At 42.5% G+C, this 20,437-nt stretch overlaps 1 protein-coding gene across 3 annotated transcripts in view; it reads right to left on the reverse strand.

Moving 5' to 3' along the window:
* Nucleotides 1-20,437, reverse strand: part of LOC136626007 (solute carrier family 22 member 15-like) — a 223,707-nt gene that overhangs the window by 27,861 nt on the left and 175,409 nt on the right. For all 3 annotated transcript variants that reach the window (XM_066600695.1, XM_066600693.1, XM_066600694.1), the window contains exon 10: nt 11,505-11,577. In XM_066600695.1, the coding sequence (XP_066456792.1) occupies nt 11,505-11,577 (73 nt within the window). The remainder of the gene's footprint in view (nt 1-11,504; nt 11,578-20,437) is intronic.

Raw genomic sequence — 20,437 nt, forward strand, 5'->3', positions numbered from 1 at the left:
GTGGACATGGAAAAGCGATTTTCCATAGTATGTTTATGGGCAGTATTTGCTGCGGAATCCAGAGGCGGACGCCAGCTCCAGATTCTGCAATGCAAATATGCTCATGTGCATTGGGCCTCAGTCACAGATACAGAGCTGGAATTTGGAACAGCTGCTTGTGGCAAGACAGAAAACCAAAGAGGGATTTGGGAAAGTACATGAAGCCCAAGCCCAGGAGCTAAGACATCTGTGCGTGCCTGGGGCCATGGAGAGGGAAAAGACATTTTTCTTACTTCTACGGACGCTGCGGGACTCTCCGATGTGCAGGCCAGATCTTCTTTGCTCTGGCCGGCGGATGTGCCGAGCACGCCGGCAGCGTGTCGCACGCATGTGCCGTGCACAGCTTTGTTTTTTAAACTCCCGCTCTCCAACGTATCGGTGGCACAGCACAAAAACAGCTGCGGCAGTGCTGCGGACACAGACGGCTTCCATAGGCTTTAATGGAAGCCGCGGGAGCCGTTCGTACAGGAGGCCTGCAGGAAAATAGAGCATGGTGCGATTTCTTCCCGTGCGTGCGACCCGTACGCCGGTAAGAAATCCCATCCACATGCTTTTGGCTGCCCTACGGATGCTAATGCATCCCTATGGGCAGCAAGACGCACGGATCTCCCGTGCGGGTGCCACGTGCGGATTTTATAACTAAAAGTCACCCGTGGACATTGGGCCTCACTATTCAAGTCTGTGAAATACATATTGAAGCTTTCAGACTTGCATAGAATAACTTATTCCAGTTGACATAGCAGATGTTATGGGACTGGAGTTGTCAGTTCAGGGCTGGTGTAAACGGGCCTTTACAAAAGTACTGTACTTTACGTTGCGCAACCTATCAACATTATAGAATATCAGTTTTTAAGGGCTTAGGCCAAAATGCAAAACTAACACCCACATTCATAGGGCCCATCAGGTGGTGCATTATTGGCTCCTTTTTCAGCGAGTAAGGTCTTTGTGTTTTTTCTCTCCCCTTAGGACGATTAAAAAAATAAATATTTTGAAAACTCCTTTTAATTTGAAAATCATAAGAGCAAGTACCTCAAGAGCTTAAAAAAATATTTATTCTCCCCTCTACTCCATTCACAAGATCTGAAAACTACCTGTGAATAAGATATATATGAAGAGATGAAGTGCACTGGTTTCATAGTGAACTCTTTGCCTCGTAACATCAAGTTTGTAAACTTGCCTAGAGACAGGATTGAATGTTTTTACTGAGTCACTGTTGTGACATTTGGTGTCAGATAAGTCAATTTAACACTTGTTAACACTTCATAACTCCTAAATAAATTACATTCTGATCAGGAGTATTACAAATTACACTGACGTTAAAGCGTTCAATTAGAATGGCACACGAAGCAAAGAAGAGAGTCGCAGGGTATCCATTAACCGTAATTCACAATGAAAAGAAAGAAAAAAAAAGTATGATTAGTAACCGTAATTCTCAATGTGCATTCTTTAAATCTGGGGGATGTCGATTCAGACTAGTCCTGACTCAAAGGGTATCGCTTATGTCATTAATCACCTCGGGTGCAATTTTATTCTACATTTTTCAACGGCCTGGGTCGCAAATTAGATGTAGTAACAGGATAATCACAGAAAAGCCAATGTTTTACTATATTAAATGCGTGTAGATGTGAATAGCTCCAAGTAGAAAATGCTTTTAATAAAGGAGCAATTTCTATTCAAGGTGTGAGGGACATTAGCCAACGGCAATACAAAATATTTCACGGTTTAATAACAGTACGTTCACATCTCCCCAGTGATTCTTTTTTTTTTTTTACTAACTGTGTATCAAGCAATGCCGAATTGTCCCGGGGACATATGAAAAGCCAAAGACCACATAATGCAGCCCACATATATATTATAATTGTCAACAAGCGATTGACTCCAAGAGTCATTGCCTTTTAATGACAAGGCCTACACGATCGCTGGTAAACGCACATTTTAATATGGTTTTCTAAGCAGTTGAGATTGTTTAATTAGCTCATATTAATTAAAATGTAATCTAGTTCATTTCATGACATAGTGAGATCAGCATGGTATACCTACCAAAGTTATTTTCTTGCTCCATCAATGAAAAAAATATGCCAGGACTACAAAAGAATAAATCGCCATAGTGTTCCAAAGATGAATTAAAAATTCATATGCAAATAAAGAAAGCTAAAAGCCGTCAATTATACCGTGAGCGCTGTAATTTACAACTAAAGAGTAATAAGAGGCAGTTAAAGTGATAATCGTAAAAATACCGCGCTCAGAGGCCAAATCACTATTATCTGGGCAATCATTATTGATTTAAAAAGGTAGTACGGGAACAGGCCTTCTTCATAGCCTAGAAATGAGCCGTTTTAACCCCTAATGGACCAGATACTTTTTGGGGGATTTTACCTATGTGGCGGATTTACTGCTATTTTTTTTGCCTTCCGCTACCAAAATTATTTTTGCTGCGCTCTCTTTTTTAAACACGTATAGGCCTTTTTTTTTTTAATTAGTTTTTTCACTGGCTTTTTTTTTTTCATTTGTTAGTTTTATTAGGAGTAAAAAGCTACAAAAAAATGAACGATTTTATAAAATTTATAGTTCTTCAAATTAGTATGTTTACGTTAAAATAAAGTACAGGAACGGGTTCCTCATTTTGTTCCAGACATTTTGATATATAATTTGTCTAGTCTCGGATTACATGGCACAAATGTTTTTAGTTTTTTTTTAACTTATGTTTGTAACCATTTTTTTTCCTTTAACATGTATGCCCCACATGATGTCATACAAGTCCTCTGGGGGTCATTAACATTGTCTCTTTTTTTTCTTCACAGTTTTGCACTGTATTTAGGGCATCGATAAGAGCCCCAGTTACAGGAGAAAACATGACAATAGTTACTAATAGAGCTGATCTGGGTCTACTAGGACCCTGCAGCTCTGCCTTGTCATGGTGTACCGGAATAGTGGAAGTAACACTTTTGCTTTCACTCTTCACTACATGTCCTTATTTTTTTTCTCTCATCTCTGTAATTTTATTGTATCTAACAGTGAGATAGCGTAGGTCCTGATGGATGTGTGGTGGCCTTGACACGGCTCATAAGCTTATGTGTGGTGGCCTTGACACGGCTCATAAGCTTATGTGTCTTGGCCAAAATGCAGAACTTACACCCGCATTTATCAGTATTTTTTGCATGCAGTTTGCTATACATTTGGGGGAGCCTAAGATGTCAGCCAGTGTGACCCACTGTGGAGATACAGGGCGATCCACTGCTTTGCCAGTAGGTGTCGCACTCTGGTATAGTGTGCAGACCATGTTTGTTTGCAGTCACTCCTCCCAAATCTGGGCTGGGTTGAGCGAGTGGCTTGCATTATTAGTCCGCATTGAAAAAGTAGCTCCTCCAAATTATCGTATGGCCCACTGCCTTCTACTAGGGTCTACGGGGATTGTGCCTGGCCTGCAGTCTATAAGGTGTTGCATTACTGGCTTATTTTTCAGTGAATATATTCACTACATGGCTGCGCGTGTTCTGCGCATGCTAGAGTATTACACGCACGCAGTCATGCGCAGTGTGACTTTTCAAAAAAAATTCCCCGCTCCGATTCCTAGCGAGGTTGCGTATGAAAACACTGCCTATAGAAAAGTATAGGGCTCCCGCTGTGTGGTACGCAGAGCATGCAGTCATCTATTTCTCGTGTGTATATACATGCAGTGTCTACACACAAATGTGCATGGATCAATGAAAGTCCATTGACTTATATGGACTCCATTCAGGGCATATTATGCGTCTGTGCATCACATACGCAATGCGCTGTGAAAAAACACCCATGGACATGACCCCTTATAGTCAGCGCATGGTGAAGTAAATTGCAGCCAAATACAATGCCGATGCTTCAACCAACATGTCGGAATGCACAACTTGTTCATAAGCATGGATGGTCTATAATAGCACACGACCAGTTCCTGGGCCATTGCTGCCTGAAAGAAACAGAAAGAGGAGACTCCAGTGGGCAAGAGAGTGCAAAAATTGGATTACTGAGCAGCAGAAAAATCATCACCTGATCAGATGTATACAGATTCCTGTTGCACCATGCTGTAGGGAGGTCAGAATTTGGCACTAGCAGCATGAATTCATAAACCCTTCCTGTGAGGTGTCAACAATTCAGGCTGGTGGAGTAATGGTGAGGGGAAGGTTTACCTGGCACACCCTGAGTCCTCTACGTGCAGGTGGACGACACGATCAGTTGCTGCAGTTCTACAATCCGAAGGAGGTCCAACATGTAACTAGAAGGGTGTGTCTAATAAAAGTGGTCATTCGCAGCATAGTTACCCTAGTGGAGTACTCTGTAATGCTAGAGTCACTAGTACTATGACAAATGGTTCAGCCACTGTCAGAATGATCTACTCAAAGAAATAATATAAGTAATATCCAATAAAATACTGCAATCTACTGTCAACAACAAGGAATTTCATACCCATTTGCTTTATAAAAAATATGAATATAACACGCAGCTTTAAAGACTACATGAAATCAAATTTGTGTCCAAATCCTCAACGGATTTCTCCTGCATCATAACTGACATTCAGTATTTGTATACATTGTAACCACAAATGCTAAGCATTTCATAGTCTAACACCTAAATGCTAGCAGTGCAAACTCATCTTATCATTCATTTTAATTGAAGCCAGTGAAAAATCAGCTAGAAGATTCGGTGACAAAAAGAGTAATAATATATGCGGAGAAAGAAGAAATCTGTTAAAGTGTACTAAAAATGTTACATTTGTGTTTTGAAAATTCAATTTCTAACCTTTCTCTTCATACAAACAACTTCCTGGCTTCAGCTATGCAAGTACTGATATTGAAAAAAAAAACCCTGGCCTACTAGATACTTTCTTGAAGGTCAAATTCCATTTGGTCACCAACACTGGGTCATGTTTCAAACTCTGCAGAAAAGGATCAGTCAAGCATTTTAGGGTTTAAACCCAGAACCTCCTGTGCTCCAGTCAGCAGCTCTCTCCACTGAGCCATCCAGGCTTTGGACAGCTCCTCTGCTAACACCTAGCAATGATCCTGTGTGTTTCCTGGTTTGTTCCCCCGACCCAGCATCTGCTTCTGATTAGACACACTATAAAAGCCTAACCCTGCCACTTCCTCAATGAGTGATTATTGTACTCCACAGCCTTAGCCAAGCTCCACTGTCGACCTGCTCCTCTACAAATAATTGAGGCCTTCTGTTATCCACACCTGTCTTTCCTCCTGACAACACTACCCACCTCCTCCTTTGTACTGCAATTTGAGACCTGCTGTTATCAACTTCTGGCTCTCCCTTGACTACTCTCTAGACCTGCATGGCTACTAAACCCGTGGCTCCAACCTAGTGCTGGAAACGCCACAAAATAATCAGGCCTAAGATGGAGTCCGTAGTGACCACCCTGAGGAAACAAGATACAGAGCTCCAAGAGTTTTGTGCCTCCTACCAAGAATTGTTTTCTGGATTGCAGACACTGGTGCTAGACCAACAAAAAGAGATAATTACCCTACAGAGGCAACTTCTGGATTCGTATAATTCAGGCTCAGATGTCCGCATGCCAGCAAGAGTGGGGATCATCATCAGTATCAAGGTTTTCTTAACCAAAGCTGAATGTATTTCCAGATGCAGCCCACTTTGTTTACTAGTGACAGGAAGAAGGTATTCTTTATCATTAAGCTCCTCACTGATGAGGTGCTTGCATGGAACTCGCCATATGTGGAGACCAACAGTAATCTCCTCGACAGCCTTGCTACCTTCACGACTGCTATGGATCAAATCTTTGAGGATCCCAATCGCTGTACCACAGCTGGAGGTAAGTTACACAACCTACGACAAGGGCGACGCTGCACTGCAGAATATACGGCAGAATTTGATCACTGGGTGACTGATACCACATGAAACCAAGCAGCACAGTAGAGACAATTTCAATGATCAATTTCGATGACCTTGCCAGAGTGAAAACCCCTGGTAACCTGGAAGATTTTATTCAGCTATACATCTGAATTCAAGAGAAGAGACCGTGGAGTTTGGGCAACAACCCTACCTACTCCTTCAGTCAATCCACGTTGAGTCCCCAGCTAAATACTGAAGCTGCACCAGAACTGATGCAGGTTGATGTAATCCACAAACTCCTTTCCCCCACTGAAAAAGTAAGGTGCTGTGCTGAAAATCTGTGCCTTTATTGTGGAAACCCAGGACATTATGCCTTAAACTGCCCAAATAAGTTCCAGAGGACTCTTGCCCTAACCAACATCAAAACTGCGACCAATCCAGCCATTACGAAACAAGTGGATGCCGCCAAACAAGCAAGTGGATGCCGCCAAACAAGCCTTTGCACCTGTAATTCAAGACGGTCTGAAAACCCTTCCTCCGTTCAAACATTTTGTCCTCCCCATAATAACTCAACGGGCAGTCAGAAGATACAGTGCTCAGCGATGTTGGAATTAGGAGCAGGAGGAAACTTCATGGAATTAAAATTTGCTCTTGACAAAAAAATTACAACCAGACCTAAGCCCATATCTGTTTGATATGGAAACCGTGGATAAGTTACCCTTGTCATCGGTACCAGTCAACACAGGAGACAATCGAACTGGAGTTTGCATGAAACCTGACCATCAACAAACAATCAGCTTCCAGCTCATCTCCTCCCCTAAATTTCCAGTGATTTTCAGGATCCCCTGGTTTTCTACTTATAATCCCTCCATCAACTGGGAATAAAGGACCATTGCCTTCCCATCAGAGTTCTGTAGGGAGAACGGCAAGATGTGACCATTCGCCCTCAAACCAGTGCAAGACCCCGAGAATTGTCAGCATGATTGTGACTACATGCTGGCTCAGTACCAAATGGAAGGTCTGCAGCAGGAAGAAAGCTGACCAGCTACCACCTCGTTAGCCATATGATTGCCCAGTAGAGTTGCTCCCCGAAGCCTCTATTTGGTTCTGGCAGATCTATAGCCTTTCGGAACCTGAATTGAAAGTACTTCGACAATACCTGGATGAAAGTTTGAAAAAGTGTTCATCAGACCTTCTTTCCGGGCTGAGATGCCCATACTCTTCGTGGAAAAGAGTAACTCAAACCTGCGACCATGTATTGATTACAGGGAGTTGAATAAGAGTACGATTAAAAATCACTACCCCCACCCCCTGATTCTGGAATTACTAGAGACTCCACACTGCTAAGATCTTCACTAAACTACATCTAAGAGGTGCTTAAAATCTTGTATGGATTCACACAGGGGATGAGTGGAAGACTGCATTCAGAACAAGGTATGGTCATTTTGAAGATCTGGTAATACCATTTGGCCATTGCAATGCTCTAGCTACCTTCAAACACTTCATTAACAACTTATTTCGAGACCTGCTGGATCAATTAATGGTGGCCTATCTCAATGACATCCTTATCTTCTCTGATAATTTGGAGAAATATTGCAGGCACGTCTGGGTGGTCTTGGAACGACTCCAAAAGAATCAACTCTACATCAAACAAGAGAAGTGCGAATTTGAACAAACCAGACGCCATTCCTAGGATATATTATCTTTCCAGTCGGCCTGAGTATGGACCCCAGCTGAAAAAATGTCAGGGAGACAAAGAAATGAAGGGCAAGTGAAGAAAAAAAAAATGCAGTTCTTTAATTTATTTAACATTTACTTAATGATTTCCGTTTTTGCCACAGTAAAAATTGAAATGATGGACCGGAATGGCATTGAATGGAACCCATTGACTATAACTGGTTCCGTTCAGCACATTTATGTACTTCGGCATTTTCATGGGCGAAGTAGTGCTGCATGCAGTGCTATTTAAGCCATGATTTTCGTGGCAATCAACAACAGAGGCTCTGAAAGAAGCCTCCAGTGCGGATATGAATGAACCGTAATATCCGGCAGCAGAATACAGGAAAAATGGCAGGTAGACATGCGGTGTTCTGACATAAAACACCATGATGATCCACAATCAATTTATATTAAACACAGCATCTGCCTTAATATTTTACTTGCCAACCGTGAGCCCTGAAATATACGAATGAAACACAAGAGAATGGTTTTCCATGCAAACTCCTACACAGAATACTGACGATAAATTATCGTGACAAGAGCCGTACAAATCACCTACAAAATTACTTATGTCTCATATCTAGTCATGAAATCGCGGCACCAACTTCTGAAGCGATCTCTTGCCAAAAGCAGCGTGCATTGCACATCTGGTAATGTTTTCTCCCGACTTTCATTACCTACATTAATGGCAGAAATATTTCACATTATATAGTGATACAAAGTAGAAGATGGCAAGAGCCTGATTGATTTAACTATTAATTTCCTTCACAGCACGCAGATTAATACATAGGTTGTGAGCGAGGATGAAATATGCTTGTGGCATAAAATAACAGGATGATGGGGAATTTTAAATTTTAATGGTATTGTTCAAAGATTCAGAAGATTCATACTCATAATTTCATTTAAATGATAAGCTCTGACACCGAGCTGACAGCACACATACGCCGCTTATGTTGATTATTTCATTAAACACAGCAAAGTAAATGTAATTTTACTTCTTTCTCCCCTTTATTACAGCATTCCTCATACATGCCCTATAGTCATTATCCTAACATTCATATAGACTTTAGATATAAAAACTAAAGGGAATCTATCACGTTGTACATGCAGTTCTGTCTGCAGGTGGCATGTTATAAAGCAGGAGGAGCTGAGCAGACTGATATATAGTTTTGCGGGAAACAAATTGCTATGACTTGTATTTCATTCATTCAAAATCTTTGCTTGTCCAGAGTTTTGGAGTCCAATGGGCGGTCCTAACAGTGATTAAGTTATATCTGCATACATGCTCATATGGAGAAGGCTGTCAATCACCGATAAGACCGCCCACTGGATTCCAAATCCCTGCTGTTCTAAATCGGTAAATTAAAAATCACACTAAAGCTTTCCCCAAAAAACTACATAAATCAGTCTACTCTGCTCCTCCTGCTTTCAGATTGAGCATAATTTTCTGTGTAATATGTTCCTTTTAAGAAATCTGTGGTTAAAAAATAAACATAAAAATCTTCCACTGCTGGCAGACTCTCTAAATACGTAGAGGTTTTGCCCCTATGATACTGGGAAAGGACACCAGAATTGGTGCCATGTCTTATGTAAGTTCTGTAGTGCAGTTATTTCCAAACTGGGTTCCACAGAAGCTTAGGGTTTCCTTGTAAGGTCTCTTGAGCCCCCCCAACTGGTTATCAACAATGGTAGACACAAGCAAGGATGCCACTGCTCATTATTATTCATATTATCACTGCAGGGCCCATCTATTGGTTATGAATGAGAGGAAATCTGGCACTTGTCCATAAAAAAATATATATATAATCCTTTATTCAAATATTCATAAAGTTAGAAAGTATGCCGGCATGTCCTGAGCTTGCCTATGCATTTCACACAGTAGTTCCTTCCTTAGTTGTTTAGGAAAGCTCAGGACATGCCTGCATACTTTTTAACTTTATGAATATTTGAATAAACTTTTATATTTTTTAATCATGGACAAGTGCTGGACTTCCCCTTATTAATTACTGGGTCAAGCGGTGAACCAGCGGTGACCTTCCCATTCACCCACCCATGAAGTTCTTTTAAGCAGTTCATTCACCCAGTTGGACCTGACATGGAGGCGAGCACTATACGGTATACTGACTTCACCTTATGGTAATGCCTGTGTATGCAGTTGTCCTACGGGCTCTTCTTTCTCACCCTCCAGGACCAATATATATATTGCAGTCTAGGAGGGGGTCTCCATATATTATTTAGATGGTACTGTCCATGTGAGGGAAGTTGTCTGGTACGGCAGATACATACATGACTTATTTGGGAGGAGTAGTCTACCGTGCCGGACTTGGTCTCCCACATGAACACCAATTATATGAATCTCCATTTTACATAAAATATGTTAGAAGATATCCCTTTTTTTGATTTGTTACTTAAAGGGGTTGTCCCGCGCCGAAACGGGTTTTTTGTTTTTTTTTAACCCCCCCCCCCCGTTCGGCGCGAGACAACCCCGATGCAGGGGTTAAAAAAACAACCCGCACAGCGCTTACCTGAATCCCGGCGGTCCGGCGTCTTCATACTTACCTGCTGAAGATGGCCGCCGGGATCCTCTGTCTCCGTGGACCGCAGGGCTTCTGTGCGGTCCATTGCCGATTCCAGCCTCCTGATTGGCTGGAATCGGCACGGGGCGGAGCTACACGGAGCCGGCATTCTACACGAGCGGCCCCATAGAAGACTGCAGAAGACCCGGACTGCGCAAGCGCGGCTAATTTGGCCATCGGAGGGCGAAAATTAGTCGGCTCCATGGGAACGAGGACGCTAGCAACGGAGCAGGTAAGTATAAAACTTTTTATAACTTCTGTATGGCTCATAATTAATGCACAATGTACATTACAAAGTGCATTATTATGGCCATACAGAAGTGTATAGACCCACTTGCTGCCGCGGGACAACCCCTTTAAGGGCAATGTTTAACCAGGTCCAATTTCAACCAAGTTATACAGAAAACAGGTTATTAGAAATTCTTTGTTACATGCGGAAAGTAGTCATCCAGCTCATATTCTAGAGCACCTGCCTGTGGGGAAGTTGGTCAGAAACGCTATCGTTTCACCTTAGGGAGAGCACCTAGATGGTGAGTGAGGAGACTCAAAATGCCATTCATGCTCCTCTGAGTAATAGGTAAATAAGGGAGCTGGAATAATACCTCCACAGTGTCACCAATTGGAAGGCAGCATTCCTTCAAGTCAGTTAGACTCTTCATACAAGCCTCGTAACAATGACTGGGAATTAAAAGCAAAGCCAGATGTACTTTAATTATGAAAGCTGTATTGATTTCTCGACTTTAGACCCCCCCTCTCACGGTCCCAGAAGGTCCATTTCCATGTTAATTCTGACACAAGCACAGAGCTCCCCTCCCTCCATCATGTGTTGGCAATGTGCTTGAAACGACGCAGCATGCTTGCAACGCCAGCCCCTTCCGCCATCATGGCAGACACAGAGGCAGAAAAGGCAGTGACTTTTCTAATAAGACAGACAGCGTGCCCTTTCAAGCACCTTACAGACAAAGGTTTATAGTGAAGCTCTCTGCTGTTGTCAAAGGGGAGATTAATTCATTCCTAATTGTAAAATATGCAAAAACTTATTTCGCCCACACAATCTCTTTAAGAGTTCTACAAAAATGCTGTGTACAACAGGCAGTCAGATCAAAGTGCAGCTTTACATCACTTCAGGGCTCAAGTCCAGGTGTTTTTGAGCATCTTTGGAGATAATCCAGCAATAGCTGAAGCGATGGCATTTATCTGACTATGCCTAATACAGTTTTCATGGACGTATCTGTAACATTTCTGCATTTCAGTCACATTCTCCATAATTTAAAACAAATCAAAATGTATATTGGCTCTTTAAAATACCAAGCAAATCAATAACAGCAAAATAGCTCTTACCAGTGAAGGTACAAAAGGAGCGAGTATACCACCAAATCTGCATGCCATGGCACATACACCCAATCCAGCATTCCTAAAATCATAAATACAGAAAAAATACGTTAAGAATTATTTCTTTTTACTGTGATCTTAAAGAGGACCTGTCGGCTCTCCGAACATGTATGTGCTAGTAAATACCTACATTTCCCATGAAATAGCAATGCTGAATCATCATAGTTCTTGGATCAGCAAGGCTCTTTTCACAATCCAGCGCTGGTTCCGTCCTGCATTCCATTTTTTATGCAGAAAACTGCATAAGGATGCGAAGCAGAATAAAACCGGGATGAAACCATAGTGGTCAATATGTGAGACTGAGACCTCTTTGATCTCCATTATCACTTGGCTTCTATCCCTGTCTCTCTTTTGCACTGGATGGAAAAGAGAAAAAAAGTCATCCTCAGCGCTTTCCTATCCAGTTTAGAAGACGGACAGGGATGGAAATTATGTGAAACAAAGACCAGAGGTCACTGACTTACATATTGACCCCTATGATTTAATATTGGTTTCGATCTTCCTTATGTATTGTTCTGCATAAAAGATGGAAACCAGGACAGAACAAGTGCTGAATAGAAAAAACGAGGTGTGAAAAGAGTCCAAGTTGTGCTGTCTCTCTGTTATTCCTTTTGAAAATGTCTAAATAGACAACTGGGTAATACTATTCAACTTTTAACAGGAAATGTCCCTAAAGATAGTCTGATACGGTCAGCACTGACAATCTATCTTTGGCCAGGTGACTGGTACCAAGTTGTAATAGTAGTCATACATTTCCAGGAGGAACAACAGAGGAACAGAACAACACAGAGTTCTAAGAAAAGAGGATTCAGAATTGTTATTTCATGGAGATAATAAGCATTTACTAAACTGTATAGGAATAGAGTGGTATACCTCGCCCTTAGGCCTAATTCCCATGGCCGGATTTCCGACGCGGAAATCCGTGGCGTTTCACTGCAGCTATTGGGTTCTATATGACGGACTCCACTGGGCTATTCCGCTTGCAGAGCCTGTCACGGCCGTATGCATAAGGTCTTAGGGTCACATTGTAAAAGGAAAAACAAAACAATGCAGTTTACTTTTTTTGGTGGCTCTCTGCATAGGAAAGTACAGTTTGCTGCTTTTTTCTATAGAGCTGAAAAAATGTATGCCAACACATACTATCCCAAAGAAGGTCAAAATAACACTCTTGGTCTTCGTTGGGTGAATCAATCACTCTAGATATCTCTAGCAGATACTCCAGGATCTTTGTGGCATTTACACAAACCGTAGGGAGCGATATGCACAGAACATAATGCACAATGACCGCTCTGTGTGCCTTTACCCTTACAAGTAATTTCAGAAATGATACATAGATGATGCAGAACTTGTGCTAGTCTTAAAACTGCAGCAAGCTGCCACAGTAGTTAGTTTAGGCAATGAATTGACCAACATGTTACATATAAGCCTTTATTGCCTATTACGTAAAATAGTATTGTGAATGTTACTGTAAGATATTATACATAATATATAGAGCGTGTGTTTGTTGGTACATATACCACAGTATTCACTTTCTGCAGTGCCTTTATGGCAGTCCACAGACAGGCACAGCAAAGGGTTCATGTGAAGTACAATTAAAGTTTCAAATGTTAAGAATGTTGAGCATACTGCTGCCTGTATGCTACATTTAATGGCGTTAGTACATTGTATGGCCGAGCCCTGGTAACCGCATACTGTTTACCACTGATTACCGTTGTGTTAGTTTCTTGGAAGTAATAATAATCTTTATGTAGCGCCAACATATTCTGCAGTGCTTACAAGACAGGGAGAACAGATAAAAAAAAACACTGTTACATGTAGTAATCAATTGATGGAAACAGTAGAGGTGAGGGTCCTGCTCCAATGAGCTTACATACTACAAATAATGGGGTAAAGGGGCTGGAGATGTGCACGGTATGGCGAGGTGGAGAGTGTGGGATGCAATACTCCTAGATAAATATCAGACTTAAGCAGTGTGATGGCTGAATCGGTATGACTGCAAGGGGCGGGTGATCACGGCTGGCAGCGACTGCAGTCAGTAGGTCAGGGAGCATGTTATCAGGCAGAGTATAGAGGGGGTTTGGTTTAGGGGATACAGTATGCCTCCCTGAAGAGGTGCGTTTTTAGAGCACGCCTGAGGTTCAATGTGTCGAGGACTGCCCCAGATAGTTTTGGGTTTCACATTCCAGAGGACTGGTACTGCTCTGGAGAAGTCTTGGAGGCGGGAGAGAGAGGTTTAAATTAAAGTGGCACTTAATCTGATTTCATAAGCGGAGCGGAGGGAACGGGCAGGGTGGTGGATTGAGATGAGGGAGGCAGTGTAGGGCGGCGCGATGCTGTGGAGGGCTTTATGGATGAGCATAGCAATTAGCAGCAAACCAAGTAGTTACTATGCCCCAGTCACACTATATATGAACATCCTTGACCTGATTATAGATAATGGTTGTAGATATAAGGAATGGAGAGGCAGCAATGGTAGGTAGCAACCCCAATGGCCATAAGAAGCCATGAGTATTAAAAAATAACAAATGGAAGATGGAGTGCCCTTCACGATTACTATACTACAGGGACTACAACAGGTTTTGCCACAGAGTGCAGATGACAAGACTTTCTGCAGCACCCGTGCGAAAGTACTCTTAGCCCAATTCACTGTGTAGACGCCATTTATACATACCCAACAACAGTCATGATCGTTTTAGGTACGGAAAAGGGTTTATTATTATTGTGCGTGTCAACAGATCCAGAGTACATGCAATTTGTTCTGTTTTTCCGGAGTTCACCTTTAAAATTATAAACATTATTACCAGTGTATGGAGACATTTATTTTTAATTAGAAATGAAAAATGTGCTTAGTCTCCAAGGAACACTTTAATTTTATGGTCGCGGGACCTTACAATACAGCATAATAGCTAAGAGGACAGGTTTAAACACTGGACTATGCACTAATAAAAACTGTAATATTAGCAGCAGGACACAGTTCAGTAGCAGCAGGAGTACCTGCCAATATAAACTGGTTGGTTAGTGGTCTAATAGGTTTTCAAGTTCACCGACTACGGGTGGGTTGACACACTATGGTTTAGAGATGATCGCTACATGTAAATGACCTTAAATGACCATTTTCAATTGACATTAATTGATGCCAATGAATCTGGCATCCTAAAATCAAAAGGCCCCCTTCTGTGTTAATGACCACAAACAGGATTCTTTTCAATCAACACAGTAATGACTGGCGTTCCATTAGCAGGATACAATATACATGTGTTATTAAAAAATTGCGGCATCTAAAGAATAAAGATTCAAAGAAGTTTTATTAGCAGGACTAAAAAGACAATCGGTACTGCCAAAGCGATTAGAAAATAAGTATTGGGGGATGGGGGGTATAGCGGTCCTTGGCATATCGTTTAGTCTAGGGGGTATAGGAGTTCATGGTATATCATGTTCCTCTCAGTCAATGGCAGGCACTGACATACTGTGTTGCTATGACCGTTGTATCCCCAGCAGGATGTAGAGTTTTTTTTCCTCCTCCATGGACCTGAAGTCCAGGAGGAAATTAGAGAGTCTTCTTAAGGGAGTGTCCCTCACTGCTGAGTATCTAGGCATTGTAGCAGAAATGAGCCTTATCCTTCACAGCCTCCTGGTTGCACTTTTGGCACATTCATTTCTCCAGTTCTCCTTGGGCTTGTAGTTCTGCCTGTGCCATCCTGATACGATGGCCAGGCTGTGGGCACGCAGTCGGTAGCAGCTCGGGATGTATGGCTCTCTAGGGTTTGGTATGATTAACACATATGGGGTCAGTTTGTAGTCCCTCTGTAGGCTCTAGAATATTGCCAGTTTCCAGGATGCTCTTAAGTCATTCCTCCAATAAAGGATATACTCCTCTTGGCTCTCATTTATCATTTTCTTGATTTTAGCTTTTGTGAGGTGGTGTATGTTGGTGATTTCATCTGGCTAGGTTTGGCTGGGTTGGTTTGGGCCTTTTGGTGTAGCATAGCTTTGTAGTGCACTAGGACTGCTACTTTGTAGGTGCATTGTAAAGTGTAGAGGGACCTGCTCAATCCTCTAGACAATGTTTGAGGTGCTCTAAATGGACTTGGAGAAGCTGCTTGCAGAATTCCAGGTGGAATACTTCAGTTGGGATGACATCCTACCAGTCTGGGTATGTGTATGGACCCCAGACTTCACTGCCATACAGGAGGATTGGGGCAATGATGCAGTCGAAGATTTTGAGCAGATCGTCACTGGTGGTTTGGAGGTGGTTGAGTGGTCTTCTAATGACATAGAAAGTTCTGCATATCTTCTCCTCTAAAATCTCTATGACTGGTTTGAGACTCCCTGACTGATCGCTACTGTAAGTGGGCAGTTGTTCAGCATGAAGGTAGGTTTTTGCGTTTCTTCTCCAGAGCACCATCATCTTGGTCTTCTTTGGATTGATGGCCAGGGCCCATGTGGTGCTGAATCTTTCCAAAATTTGCAGTTTGTCCTGGAGTCCTTTCTCGGTTGGTGGTCATTTCCATATATGGGGACTTGTTTTGTATAGCACCAATGTATTCCGTAGCGCTTTCAGGTAGTCTATTCATTACCCCCCAGCAAGCTTTTACCGACCTCAGAAGGATGGAAGGCTTAGTCAACCTTGAGCCGGCTACCTGAGACATGCAGGGATTGAACCTACAACCCTTAGGTCGTGAGCAAGAACTTAGGACTGCATACTGCTGCCTTAACACTTTGCGCTACATGAGGCATATAGCAAGAATTGCAACTCTGTGTCGTGGAGGGTGAGACCTGGTGTTGAGGAGGACTCCGGGGCTGTCGCAAGCTCATTGATTTAGATGTTGAAGAGCATTGGTCTCTGGCTGCAACCTATTCTGATTTCTCAGTTCTGCTTGAAATTAGCCATTCTCCTCCCATTTACCTTTACGCTGTACCGATTCTTAGTATAGGAGCTCTTGATGACATCATACATTTTCACTCCTATTCCACTCTTTAATAGTTTCAGGAAAAGGCCCAGATGCCATACAGCGTCAAAAACCTTTTTAAAATCCACAAAACAGACATAAATCTTTCCATGCTTTGTGTTGTAAACATGGTTCTTGATAAGGCTGTGCAGGATGAAGATGTAGCCCGCGATGCAGTGGTTCAGCATGAACCCTTTTGCTGAGAAGATTGTATAGGGTGAGGAAGCGGAAAATACTCTTGTTCAGGGTGTTGAACAATTTCCCAAGTTGCTGCTGACCCATAACAGCTTTGTTTTTGCAACCTGTATTTGATAATTCCGGGTAGGATCCTATCAGCTTTTTTGCACTGTATGGATGCAGTGTTATTTGTGTATCCAGAGGGTTTTGAAAGTCTTGGAGTTCTGAAATACATGCTCCATAGTCTTTAGTTTCACCTTTATTTTTTCTTGTTCTAGGCTGTTGTCTTCCTTCGGGATGTCCTTATAGAGGTCCTTGAAATAATGGAACCAGGTGTTGCCATTTTGGATGTGGAGGTTGTTTTTCGTTTCGCTTTTGCCAATGTGGTTTCACATTTCCAAGAAGTTGCCTTGGAGGGAATCTTGGAGTTAGAAGGAAAAAGCAAAACTGCATCTCAACTAAGGATAGTTTTGTACTGCCACTGTATGATGTCATTGGCTTCCCTCAGCCTTGCATTATTTGGGTCTGTGTGCTTCTTGTTGGAGGCCGTTTTCAGGGTCTTCCACACATTTTTGCATTCTTTAGCACACCACCCATTGGGAGGACTTTCTTTTGTTCCCTTGTGGTTGTGTTTTTTGAGGTCAGACATTTCTACCATGATATAGAATATTTTATTGAGGTCTTTTATGGCTTAGTTTACCCCTTCTGGAGTTGCCTCATAAAGGTTGGGGAAAAAGTTGTGGAGCATATCCCTGATTTCTATTGGAGACCGCTTTATATTTTGTAGCCGACATCTTGAACCATTTAAAAGATGGGGGCAGGTTGTAGAGGGCACTGCGCTGTGTTTTTTGTACTCATTGTTTACTTGTGGATTTTATGTAGAGCAGCAGTTGATTGTTGTCTGAGAGAGGTGTTTGTGGGGCGACTGTGAAGGTGCTCACGTTTGTAGGAGACTGACATCTTGTTTGTTGAGGTGCTTGGTATCACACAGATGATGATTTATGGAGGCATGCTGTTCTAGGGTGATGTCTGGCATGGAGCCGATTATAGCTGCCAGCCCTGTGTTGATGCTCTGAATGGTATGGACAAATATGTTCTTCCTTGGGAGCAATGAAGAAATGATTATTTTGCAGCCAAGGAACTTTTGTTGTGCAGCCTTCGCTAGCTGGGTTATCTGTTCTGCAATCTGCTACTGGTCTTGCGGATTGTTGGCAACCAAATGTATAATATTTTTGGCATTGGTGAAATATAACTTCCTGATTTTGTCTGTTGCCTTTTCAATAGTTGAGCAGCTAATTTTACTGACTCTTTTTCCTTGGAAGAGTTGCCTGGTGTCTAGGTATTTCCCATTAAAGTCTGTTAAAGGGGTTGTCCCGCGCCGAAACGGGTTTTTTTTTTTTTAAAACCCCCCCCCCGGTTCGGCGCGAGACAACCCCGATGCAGGGGTTAAAAAAACCACCCGCACAGCGCTTACCTGAATCCCGGCGGTCCGGCGTCTTCATACTCACCTGCTGAAGATGGCCGCCGGGATCCTCTGTCTCCATGGACCGCAGGGCTTCTGTGCGGTCCATTGCCGATTCCAGCCTCCTGATTGGCTGGAATCGGCACGTGACGGGGCGGAGCTACACGGAGCCCCATTCAGAAAAGAAGAAGACCCGGACTGCGCAAGCGCGGCTAATTTGGCCATCGGAGGGCGAAAATTAGTCGGCACCATGGAGACGAGGACGCCAGCAACGGAGCAGGTAAGTATAAAACTTTTTATAACTTCTGCATGGCTCATAATTAATGCACAATGTATATTACAAAGTGCATTATTATGGCCATGCAGAAGTGTATAGACCCACTTGCTGCCTCGGGACAACCCCTTTAATAGTACAGTATCATGACTGTGATCATTGTCACTTACTGTTTGATGTTGGTGTCCTGGTTTCTGCTTGGTGAGGCTATTGAATTCGGCTTTGATGCTTGACAGATGGTAAAAATATGGAATGGGATTAAAGCTGCTGCAACGTAGTAGGTGTAGGTAGGGTTCTCTGCTGTCAGACACAGCCAAGGACCCAGAAGAGAAGACAGAAGCGGTTTTTAACTGCTTCTGCTCTCTCTCTTGCAGACTCCATTGTGCTCAAAGAGTGTTCCTGACGATCAGATGGGTCCGGCCACAGCAGAGCTGCAGGGTCCTTGCAGACCCAGATCACCTCTGTTTGTAACTACTGTCACTACAGGGGGATGTTTTCCCATGGGACTCTTATGGATGCCCCAGTTGCAGTGAAGTGTGAAATAAAAAAAAAAAAGGCAAATTTGAACCACAAAAGATCTTATATGACGTCATGGGGGACATAGATGTTAAAAAAAACTACAGAATAAAAGAAAGAAAGAAAGAAAGAAAATGAGCCAATGCCAACCCAAACAGTCGCTATAAGCACTCTGTAATCCAGAACTATCCAAATTATAGCTGAAAACCTCCGAAACAAAATGTGGAACCTATTTCTATACTTTATTTTAGCAAAAATATACTAATTTTGAAAAATAAAAGAAGATTTCTTAGCTTTCTACTCCTATTAAAAACTACAAAAAAAATTCTGTGAAAAAATATATTTAGAAAGAAACGTTTGGTACCCGAAGAAAAAAGAAAAAAAAAAAAAAGGCAGTAAAACCACCACGAGTAACATCCCCTAAAAAGTGTCTGGTCCTTCAGGACCTTAAAACACCCTGGTCCTTAAGGGGTTAAGTAAACAGTGTGGCCCATAGTAATCACAATGCTACAAAGCAGTCTGCAGGCCTATAAGAGGCCACTTTACAAACAGAAAATGATTTTCAAATCCTATTACTGTTAACTAACTTATGCGGTCTCTCTCTCTTCAGGGCTCAGTTCTACTGAACTGCTTAAGCCATGCTCCCTTGTCCCATCCTATCTGCTCCTCCCTCTATAAGATGACTAAATATGAAGGGGATTGCGAAAGACCTCAGTGTCGTCCACAGCAAGACCTGGTGAACAGATAGACCTCATGTCCACTAGAAAAATACAATCCGCGCAGAATCTGCCGTGGATTTTCGTGGCGGATTCCGCGTGGATTTGCTTTAAATAGTTTTTTTTTTCATTCAGATATCTGCACACATTGCTATCAATGTGATAGCAATGTTGCCGATCCGCGCGGAATCCGTGGCAGAATGGAGCATGCCGCGTTTTGTCTCCGACGCATGAAAAACGCAATTCTTTTAAAATGCCATCCGCGGGTGCAAAAGTCAATTTAATGGACCGCGGATGGCCAATGATTCCCTATGGGCAAAATCCACTGCGGATTCCGCGGCGGGAATCCGCAATTCCATTTAGCTAGTCGACATGAGGCCATGCAGTGGAAGAGGTTGAGTGGCGCCTATGGTCACATGCCTCTGCATATTCAGCTATCTTATAAACGGAGAAGCAACCAGGACAGGACAAGGGGGTGGAGCCAAAGAAGGTGGGGCTTAAGTGCATCAGCAGAAAGGAGCACTGAAAAGATAAAGACTGCATTAGTAAGTTAACAGTAATAAGGTTTCAAAAGCATTTTCATATGTTTAGCTGACCTTTGTCACACAGGACAGAGGTTGTGAAGATGTCCACTTTTCAGTAAACAAAAACTTCTTTTTTTTTTTTTTTTTAAAAAAAAAGCAAATTTTAAGGATAGATGTAAAAGTGTTATTGCTTGGTGCTTTTTTGTCAACACCACTCTTCTTGTCCGTGGGCTGCGCTTGGTATTGAGGTTCAACCCCATGGAA

The sequence above is a fragment of the Eleutherodactylus coqui genome, chromosome 4 (genome assembly GCF_035609145.1).
Source record: "Eleutherodactylus coqui strain aEleCoq1 chromosome 4, aEleCoq1.hap1, whole genome shotgun sequence".
Taxonomy (NCBI): Eukaryota; Metazoa; Chordata; class Amphibia; order Anura; family Eleutherodactylidae; genus Eleutherodactylus; species Eleutherodactylus coqui.